General features: G+C 32.6%; 1 protein-coding gene across 1 annotated transcript; it reads left to right on the forward strand.

Moving 5' to 3' along the window:
• The first annotated feature begins 659 nt into the window (after positions 1–659).
• LOC132752389 (uncharacterized) lies at positions 660–11,171 on the forward strand. Its single transcript, XM_060742709.1, has 10 exons — positions 660–860; positions 1,099–1,239; positions 4,168–4,336; positions 4,527–4,790; positions 5,177–5,232; positions 6,020–6,244; positions 6,774–6,926; positions 7,484–7,652; positions 8,039–8,248; positions 9,786–11,171. Exons 1-10 carry the CDS (start codon positions 696–698, stop codon positions 9,863–9,865), a joined length of 1,632 nt encoding a protein of 543 aa, XP_060598692.1. The 5' UTR covers positions 660–695; the 3' UTR covers positions 9,866–11,171.
• Positions 11,172–11,449: the final 278 nt, after the last annotated feature.

Raw genomic sequence — 11,449 nt, forward strand, 5'->3', positions numbered from 1 at the left:
GGATTGAAAATATGGATTTAAATTTTTTGAATAACATTGTTTAATATAGTTGATGGCAAACCAATACACTAGCACTTTTGCTTTTTATAAATGACCGACATATTTATGCGAGTCTTTTCGTTATATAAGTCATAGTTGTCCTTTGAATTTGGTTATAACGTGTAAAAAATTCAGAAATGAAAATAACGATATTTCTCTGAAACTACAAAATGTGTTATAAAAATAGATTTGTTTGTTTTGAAAATGGCTTAGCTCGTCAAATATTATAAACAAATTACTAGTTGAAATAAACCGCATATGGTTAAAATTGTATATTAGCATACGGCAAGCCATTTTCTTCGCACTGTTAGTTTTTCTAGAAGGCAGGTAATATATTAATGGGGAATATATGCAAATATTTAAATTCAAGGTACTAAGTAGTAAACACAAACTATTGCTAAGTAGATGAAGTTTTTTTTTATTTATTGCACTGACAATTGTTTTGTGTGTTTCTTTGCGATTCGTGATGCAGTGAATACTTGATTTTGTGATCGAATATTATGTTTACACTGAAAAAGCCATTGATTTTTTCTTGTTAAAGGACTGAATAATTTTAGATTTTAACATTGAATAGTAATCATTACAACGCATAAAATATATGTCAAATTGTATTTAAGAAAGACGATATTGACACGAAGAAAGATGCACTGATATCAATGGAAACATTACCCGGTTTGGATATAGATCATTACAATATTTTGTTCGTAGGCGCTATAGCATCTGGGAAATCTAGTTTTATCAATACTTTATCAGCAGTGTTTACTGGACAGTTTGTCCCGATTGCTCAAGCCGGACAAACACCAGAGAGCTACACCAGGAAGGTTTGTAAATAAATTTCTGTAATAAGATATTACTGGAAAATTCACAAATAGATCTATATAAGCTATATAAGATTAAGGAGTGAAATATTCAATAATTCGATATAATAGAGACATTTCTAAAGATCTGATGTTTGTAATTGTATTTCTACCCTTGTGACAATATGGTTAAGTTTACATATGAGCGTCATCAGAAAATAACTTTAATGGAAAACTGCTACTTCTTGTTACTTCAATTCAGGTAACGAAATTTATCATTCAACCAAAGACGAATGAAAGATTGAATTTATTCATTTATGACATGCCCGGATTTGAGCACGAAAGAGGACTTGCAGAAGAGCTTAAACTTATATTAGAAGGAAGATTACCTGAAGACTATCAAGTAAATGAAACATTATAAATGATTCCGTATTAATTTTTTGCCTGAACAAACCTTGACGTGCATCAAATATTTTTGTTAGCATCTCTTCTCGGGAAATACAATTTTTTATCAAAAAAATCAAACAAAAACATATGCATTTTTGCTAGGTTTTCAAACATTTTTCAAATTATCTTTTAAAAAACTTTAAATCATCTTAAAGTTAAGATCGTACAATTCGGAACTCAAATTTGGTCACAATTTATTTGTTTATTTCATTTATCATTTTAATGCTCCCTGAGCAAAGAAAATACAATTACCGCCTTTTCAGCCCGCCACTACACTGATATTTACACACGATACTTCAATACCGATATCTTATTGAACATTACTGACCGAGCGAGTTACACTCGGTTTTATAAATATTAAGTAACATAAAAAACACTTGGATCAGTAGATGGTGAGTAATTTAGGCCAAATAGAATAGGTTGAAATCAGAGCCGTCATTAAGTAACTCTGTAAGAAAGGGATATCCCCAAGGAAATCCATGCGGACTTGGTGGATATACTTGGGAAGGAGTTCCCTTCCTATAGCAGTGTAAAAAAATGGGCTACTGAATTTAAGAGGAGCACGGAGAGCATTGGAGATGGTAAGTGGCATGTGCGGCCATAAGAACACCAACGATGAAACTGCCGAAGTTGTGCACGATCTTGTCATGTGCGACAGAAGGCGAGACCTGCGAAGCATTGCTAGGAAAGTTGATATAAGCTTTGGGTTCAGGCAATTCTGTCTGATGTCTATGGCATGCCAAAGGTGTCCGCTAGATGTGTCCCCAAACAGTTGACTGACCACCAGAAACGGAACAGGTTTGGCATTCAAGATATCTTTTGTCTCGCTACGAGGATAAACTTGCTTTTATCTACCGGATCGTAATTCAGGATAAAACATGGGTTCATCAATTCGATCCAGAATGCAAAAAAGAGCATGCATTGGAAGCACCCTAGCTCACCCCTTCCGAAGAAATTTAAGAGGGTGCCATCAGCAAGGAAGATGATGGCTTCAATTTGTTGGGATGGTCAGGGGAAAATCATGATTGACTATATTGAGCAAGGTCGTGCCATAAACGGTACGTACCATGCAGACGAATTGAGACGTCTGCGTCAAGAAGTCGCGCGTTAAATAAGGGGAAAACTGACTCAATGCGTTCTGCTCCTACACGACAATGCGCCAGCTCACACATCCCAAGTTACGATGGCTGCTGCAAGCGACTGCGGCTTTGAAATCCTTCTCCATCCCCCATATTCTCCGGACTTGGCCCGTCTAATTTATACCTTTTTCCGAAACGTGGTAGACGTTTTGAAAGCAATGAAGGTGTCATAGACGCGGTCAATGAGTTCTTTGAGGACCAAAATAGAGAGTTCTATTTTGAAGGGTTAAACAAGTTCGAGCACAGGTGGGCAAAGTGCATTGACGTAGATGGCGATTATGTTGAAAAGTATGACCATTAGTTAAGTTTTTCTGACTACCGGAAGAACTTCCGGCCGAGAACGTTTTGATCAATCTTCGTAGATATCATATTGAGACTTAACACTGTAATATTAACCAATGAAAGGATGTGCAGTATAAACAAACCATAACTCAACATTTTTAAGATTTTGTTAAAATGTAATATTCTTTTCCATAGAATATCTTGAAAAGTGTTTAAACATAACACAGTGATAGCGACTATTGGCCAAAGTGTGAAATAAGTATATATAAACATTTATATAATGATTAATAATATTTTGTTCTAGAGCACTTCATTATCATTCATCTTTAAAAATATTTGTAATATAGGATCATGTATCTCACACTTGCAACGGCAACAACCAAATATAATCCATTTAGCGGCTTGTTTTTTTTATATCTGATAATGAATACTCTCAACGTAAATTATTATAATGTAATTAACACATTACCCGATATACACGCCTTTTAACGCCTTTTTCATCCCCCTTTTTGTTATGACAAAGAGTTAAAATATGCCTTATTAAGCCCCAACACTTGTTTTTGTCTGAGAAATGTTGTTTAAAAAAGTGACCACTTTTAAAAAAGATACATCAGGGCGTTGCCAGAAGGGGGGTGTGCCCCCCTTTTGTTTGGGAGGTTTGAATGGGGTAGCAGTCCCCCTCATCGCCAAGAAAAATTTGGACTTGTGAGAGGCTAAAAAAAGCCCCAGGTCGATTATAAGGTAACGTGTAACCAACGCTGAAAAGCCTTTGACTTTATCTCAATCCATTGAGAAATTGCAGCACTTTGAAATCAATTTTGACGGAAAAAGCAACGCAAAATATTGATTTTTGGAAATTTGTAGATGCCATGGTAACAGGAAATTTAAGACGGAGCATGTCGTTACAAAGGCAATGGTCCAGTCAACATTTGTGCCATGTTTGATTAGTATTGAAGAAGTTTGTATAGTTTTATAGCAATTTGAACTTGTAACATGAGACCTTTTAATAAAAACAGCCATTTTTCACAAAATGCTCATGCAGTAATCGGTTAATAAATAATGTAATAATTGTAAACAGACCTGCCATAATAGCCCAATTCATTCTTTTTTTAATTAATTTCCTTAATGGTTATTAAAAATGTTAAAAAATGATTGTCGGGAGTCTACACTTACAAATATATCATATTAAATTTCACTAGGTGAGAGGAAGTACATTGTTAGGGGTTATAACTCTACGATTATCATACATTTTTAATTATTTTCCTTAATATTTTCCTTAAACGATATGATGATTTGTTTTTGGCAAATTATTATAAATTTATATCTCATTGAATTTTCACGTGCAATGTTAAGGAACCATAATACTACACTATTTATGTTTAAATGATTACCTTAAATTTGATATTATCTTCATCATAGTATGTGTGTATTTACTAGATCTTTATTTAATTTCATTTATTTAGTTTCAAGACAAGACGAAGCTTAACAAAATAGCGCTAAAGACGAATGCAACATTGAATGACCGTATTCACTCAGTGTGTATGGTAGTAGCAGGTGATACACGTTTCGAAGATTTTTCTAAAGAACAGTTAAAAAACATTGGTGACATACGAAATACAATTGCAGAGTCGGGTATGTTAACTAAGGTCTTGACAATGAGCTGTTTTAAATAATAAAAATAGTTTCATATGATCACATTGTCATGTCATTTAATGTGCTAAAACTTCAAGAATTTGTGTTTATTGAAAAAAACAACAACAACAAAACAAATTTTATATGTAAATGATTAGTTTTTAATCTGCAGTAATCATATTCATTTCAGGTTTACCAATGGTGGTTGTTGCAACTAAGTTTGACAAGCTATGTCCAAATATATTGAAAGATTTTGAGCATTTATTTCAATGCCCGGCAGCTAAAGAAACAGTTACAAACATTGCTGCATTCTTCGGGGTTCCTGAGAAGGATGTGTTTCCAATTATGAACTATCTCGAAGAAAAACAGAAGGATGATGTGAAAGAACTTTTAGCTGTAAATGCATTTCATTGGATATTTGAAATGGTTGAAAGCTACCTTCGGCACCATAAAGGTTAACAATTCATTTTTATCGTATACTACAAACATTAGCATCACACTGTGAGTAAATTTCTGACCTTAACAGATTTAGGCTTGGTTGAAGTCTAAAAGCAGATTTTTACACACAATTTTATCTCATCTTAAGACTTTGATGTATCAAGAAAAACTTATATCTTTGCATCAGAAAGGTTTTTTAGACTGTCGAATACAAAACGCATATATTATCTTTATTTTAACACAATGCTATTTTTGATGTCAAGTTTGCACAGATTACGTTTCTAATGTATAAACGATTGCCCAATCTACGACTGGGTGCTTTTGGCATCATATAATGCCTATATACTGGAAAGGAAATTTTCTTTAACTCATAAGTTCAAGTGTTGTATTTTTATATCTAAGATCTGAAGGTTGCACCTGACGACTGGTCTGAGCGAGAAACACTTTTACCAAAATTGGTAAGCCCTCCAGTTTAAAATATATTTCTTGTAAAATAAACAGACTTGGTTAAGATAACAGTTTTAAACACAGTGAAACGAAACACGGACACTAATAAAGTTTAACTTATATATGAAATAATTCTCGTGGTTATTAGTTTCATTAGAGATAATATTTTCTTGGAGATTTTTTTAACTACACATTATGAGCTACTGAGTTGAAATATTCCTTAACGTATTCCAGTTGTTTCGCTGATTAACAAAATTGTAAAACAATAGTTACTGTTTTATGGAATGCGTTCAGGTAGGACTGGTCTATTTATAGGTTTTTGAGGAAAAGTAGATAATATTCGTTGTAATAAACTGTAAGAGATTATTGATATTTAACACTACGAACTACAATTTACACATTTTATTCGAAAATGTTACCTTTCAGATTAGTTTAGTATAAACATATTTGTCCTACTGTTTTTATGCAATATAATGTTAAATATAACATTAAATAATTCACAATTAGTTTTACAAAGTTGTTTTAATTTAACTGGTACAGTTGTAAATTAAACCTTCTGAAGTGTAAAAATACTTTAGATTTGAAGTGCAAGGAAACAAACATTTACAAAACAAAACGTGACTTATTCTTTATATGAATTTTAGTTTTATTTAGAGTTTATTAAATGGCGTTCTTCCGTGTTGATCTTTCTAAAAAAAGATTCTGCATTGGAAACATTCTGATACTAGGAGCGCTTGAGACTGCTAACTGTTTTGCATAGAAACTTCTTGTTTCAAACACTTTATTTGATTACTACAGAAAAATGAAGATGACAAAAGGAAGGTAATAAAATCAATCTATGAGAGTACTTTAGCATTGGAAAACAAGACATTAAGGATTCTAGTGGTTGGACCTACAGGTTCCGGAAAATCAAGCTTCATTGACTCAATAGCATCTGCCCTTTGTAATGAAATTACTTTCAAAGCAGTGGGAATCGGGTCAGCATGTGCAATGTCGGACAATGTTACATCTGCAACGCAGAAGGTGGTTGTTTGATACATTTAATTGAATTAAGATTTCTAAATAATATAGAAAATACAATATTCCATTCATACCTTATTACAACACGTAAAATATTGCAAATTATTCTATCAATCATATAAACTAATTTCCTTTAAGAATCTTTTAGCCCATATTCCTTTTTTGTTAGTATCAGGTCTTTTACATAATTTACAATTTTGTTATCAAAGAGCAAAGCTGATTACGTTATCAGCAATTAAGGCTATGAAGTTAATGTCATTTAATGAACCAATTTTAAGACAACGTTTCATATGACATGTATGACCTCAATAACCATCATTAAATGAAACTTTACCATTCTAATCGGTATTTAAATTTAGTTCGGTTATCTTTTCATCGTACGTCCTAGAACTCCTGGTACCTAGTTATTTATTTGCTGCAAGCAATTACATCGGTTGTTTTATAATATGTTGCTTTATGCTTTTAAATAGAAAATCGATGTAAATGTAAAGCAGAATTTTCTTCTATAATTTTAAAGCATTCTTTATTTCAGTTTAAATTGCATGATATGGAATGCTTAGATGATGGTTATAGAAGAAAGAGCAGAGTATGTTTTGGGGATACCCCTGGCTTTCAGGACATGGATGGAATAACAGAAGATAATGTCAAGCGCATTATCGAAGGGAACGTCCCGGATAAATACAATGTTCAAATTTATATTTACGTCTTTATTTTTTAATTGTTTATATATATTTAAAATGTACATGTATTTCTTTATGCAAAGTGATCTACGAAACAAGTTTTAATGATTATGTTATTCAATCATATTATTATGCAATCAATCAAAATCTAATTTAGCTTTCTTGTTTTTATGTTTCGTCTCTTTGGTCTCTTTGATAAGCAATGTTTTTGCTGGTTTTTAGGTTTGAGTACAGACAATTACAATTATGTTTAAAAGACATGGCTAGTTTTTGTTTAAGTTGCAATAACACTACGGAGATTTTTTGAAGACTTTCCTGCTTTACCGGAGGAGGAATATTGAATTTCCATATTATTTCTGTCACGAACGACCACCTGAGTATAACCTCTAATGTTCCGTTATCTTGCTCGATAAGTTCATCACATGAAATATTCACAGTCCATGGTGGAACTCGAATTCGAAATTGTGAGAAAGTCATCTATAGTTTTATAAGAGAAGTTTCTAAATGATTTAAACCACATGCGCCCATATTGCATCAATATCGATATCTATTTCTGTTTCAGATCATAAATGGTATTCAAAAAACGCAAAGGGAAAATATAAACGAACTACCACCCTGTGACAAAATACATTGTGTATGTTTTGTTTTTGACTGCATGAGTATTCAAAAGGGTCTGTCAGAAAAGATGACGACGCTCATCAGAAATTTGCATCAATTCATCGACTGTGAAGGTTATAATTTATCAAATTTTTATTTCCCGCTTCTGCTGAAGTTTGTTTACCAATTTACCATTGTTATAGTTAAATGTTGATTTCTGCTAACGCTGGTGCTTAGTTGCAAGGACAGTAGCTTACAATTCCCATTAGGTTCAATCAAACCGAGACTGCAATACTAAATTTTGCCGTTTTGGGCGTTCTTTAAATATTTTTTTGCTCATTATTTCATCTTTCAAAACAACATTCACAATTTTATTTCTCAATACGGAAACGATAGTGTAAAAGCATTATTAAAATTGATAGATAAGTTATTTTGAACAATTTTGACAAATGTTTTCAATAGACATTTAACTTGTTTGCGATTGTGAGATGAATCAAATTTCGATGTTTACCTGTTACAGAGTGTCCGCTGGTAGTGGTCTTGACAAAGTGTGACGAAGTCAGCGAACTTTTGCGGACAGAGAAACGTCGTGTATTTACAGACAAGGCAGTAAAGAAATGCAAACAAGAACTGTTTGAACGGTTTCGATTTAAACAACAACTCCTCTTTCCGGTTGTCAATTACGTTAATGAAAATAATGTTGATCTACAAGCCGATGCACTTCTGTTAGGTTGTTATGTTTTTGCTTTATAAAATCTCTTTTTTCAATATGTTTATGTCACGTGTCCGAAATGTATCAGGCCCATTAAAATTATGATTAAGATAAAAACGTTTGAATAAAATCATTTAGTATTAATTTAGAAATAATCTTATGTATATCTTGTTTCGATTGTGTTGATTGTTGTCACCATATATGTGTTTCTTATAAGTTATTACGTCGTTACATCTCAGCTCAAGATCATTAAAAAAATCTAGAACAGTAAATGTTTTGACATTTTTCAACAGTACACACGTAATGAATCAATAAAAAAATCTTTTAACACAAACACAAAGTTTCAAATACGCTTCCCGGGAACACGGCAATGGTTTTGGGAGATCAACTGAAGAGAATTTGGGTTGGAAGACAATGTTTAAGCATATCTATTTTTATTGCAGTAGTAGGCGTGGGGAACGCAGGGAACGTGTAACAGTATCGCGATTTGTGGTTACAGAATAGAGTTTTCAAGATTGGCAGAGAGGTAGGTATATTTTGTTTCAGCATATACTATCAAGTTGCCCTATATTCTGGAATCATTTCATTACAAGCCAAACACAAACATACATTTAAGAAACCAATCTACTTGATAGAATGTGCAGAAATACGACTCGTCGCTAACTTGGAAATTCTTTACTGTAACCACAAAGCGCGATACTGTAACAAGTTCTCTTTGGTTGGATGCCAGGCCAGACTTTGTAAGCGATAGTACTTGCCAAAGGACGTATTAAACATGTTAACCATTTAAATGAAATAGCGCGTAATACACCGTCATAAGTCTTGAAAATGGACCGTATTCGACGGGAAATAGGTGTTTTCCTCGGCATGTGAAATTTTGCACACATTATGCACCGTTTTGTCACAACTTTTCGCACAGATGCACAATTAAGCTGATTTTAGTTGTAACCATTCAAGGGCTTGGCAGAAGGTGAAAAACGTAAGAGATTCGATCCAAAATAATCGGACGCGGGAGCAACATAGATGCATTTCTGATAGAGCGCAATGTGTGAACCTTAGTGCGCTTTAAAAGATCCCCTTCTTTACTTCTACAGATCGTTAAATACGCAAAAAACTGTGGTGAAACTAAACACAACTTAATAAAAGTTAAACCAGTGGTGAAACATAGTGCATAATCCCATGTTGCACTGTATTTTTGGGTAACGGGACTGTCTTGGCTGCCGGAAAACATATTAAGTGCATCTTTGGCGATTCTCTTTTTCCACTCCTTTTCAATAGAGACACCGTAAAAACCATTTAGAAACTTTGCACAACATAACAACCTTTGGTAGTGAGAATACTAGTAATTGCCAATATTTCGTACTGCAAATACGTAACGGCTTGTTTTGATTGCACTGGTCGCCGGGCACAAAGTGTAATTTAAAATTAGTGCAACAGAAGAAAACTCAATTTAAAAAACAAATGAATTGTTGTAGATACGCAAACAAAACTGATTCATCAAATTTATTAACAAAAAATCTATGACCAGTATATAAAATTGATATATCTATTTCAGCTGCATTAATGGAGATGATTAAACTCGGGAAAAGAAGATTGGAAAAACTTGAAGAAAGCGCTGGCTATCAAAGTTATTAAGCTCTATTAGCAGGACATCTTTTCCTATTGGAAACCCCGCAGTTGTTGTCATTTGAAACGTTATTAATAAGAAAGACTATTGTTTATTTTCATATTTGCAGTATATCTTTGGTTTTATCAATATAAAAATGTCAGTGATTACCTTTCGTATTGATAATATATCAGTTGTGTAACGTGTTTAAGAGGAAAACTGCTTTTAGAGCCAGGTGACTGCAGCTGCAAGTCGATTGCTTTACTTTGACGGAATTTAAGCCAGGTGTACGTGGATACCTGACTACCAGAAATGATAGTTTAACATATCAGGGTTGACATATACCCGATTTTATTTTCCTTCTTTAGAAAATTTGATATGTGTATGTATTCAAAAATAGAATATTGTCATTTCACTGAACAAAATAGGCCATACCAATTAAGATACCAATTTGTTTTCTCTTTCTAGATGATTGCTTTTGAAATTGTTTGTTAGCTCGTACTTGAATATTTGAGTGGTTATCCATGAACTCACAAATACTTATGGTCCTATAAACCACGACTGTTCATTTCTGACATTTCAGTATAATCAGATGCTTTACAGGCATGCAATAAAATCCAGTATCTATTTAACTGTGTATTTCTTTTCACATTCATCGTATTATTTTACTAAAAAGATCACTCCCTGTAGTCTTGACTTTACGAATATATTTACTATTGTAACTTATTTTAAAAAGTAACAGACCTTTTTGTCATTAAAAATAGACATGTATAAATAAAGGATGTATATAAACCATTGGCAGAAGATATTTTACGAAACCATAATTATTTGATTATTCAATGCTTGTATTTCATTGAAACTGAGATATACCAAAAGTTTAATTAAAATGTTTTTAAATGAAATTCTATCAATAATATTATAGTTTTGTCATGTTTTGACAGAGTATTGCAAGGCTTCTTTTGTAAATCATTGATGCACTGTTATTTATATATATCTATTTTCTAATGATATAGGCCAAATTATATGTTGCTTCTTTAAAATGTAGAACAACTTTTTACTGACATTGTTATTTGATTTAAAGTATTCAATTATTAAATTTTGTAAATGTTACACCTAATTTAAAAACGAAACTATTTCATCAGCACAGCAACCACACATGACTACATTTCATTTTTCAAGTGTATGTTGATAAATCAAACGTCCACATGGCATGTATTTAAATCAGAACAACAGGCAATGTGTGCTGTTTCATTGCCTGATGTACTATGAGACTTTCTTGACAAGGCCCACGTTTTGTTTGATAGTATACAATTTTTCTAAACATTATCATGTTTATATCATATCATATACTGTAATACTTATTATATGATTGTAATATAGAATATTATAAAGTATAGTATGATTTATTTACTTTTTCAATTTTTGAATGATGTTTTTTTTATCTTAACCAATACATTACCTGGAACATACTTTATACTTTCGGACTTTCATGCAATTGAAACGTTCCATATGAAGTGTGCATGACCTTGTTTAGACCCAGTAGAAGTAAAATTAATTTACAGAGGGAGATATTTCTTTATTTAACACATCCATTGTTTGCCATTTTGACCGAA

Source organism: Ruditapes philippinarum, unplaced genomic scaffold (genome assembly GCF_026571515.1).
Source record: "Ruditapes philippinarum isolate M1 unplaced genomic scaffold, ASM2657151v2 ctg239_1_1_1_1, whole genome shotgun sequence".
Lineage (NCBI taxonomy): Eukaryota > Metazoa > Mollusca > Bivalvia > Venerida > Veneridae > Ruditapes > Ruditapes philippinarum.

Coding starts and splice junctions, on each gene's coding strand:
- LOC132752389 (XM_060742709.1), top strand. CDS start 696: ATGGAAACATTACCCGGTTTGGATATAGATCATTACAATATTTTGTTC. Junction 5,233..6,019: donor AAACACTTTTACCAAAATTG/GTAAGCCCTCCA, acceptor TGATTACTACAG/AAAAATGAAGATGACAAAAG. Junction 6,245..6,773: donor TTACATCTGCAACGCAGAAG/GTGGTTGTTTGA, acceptor TCTTTATTTCAG/TTTAAATTGCATGATATGGA.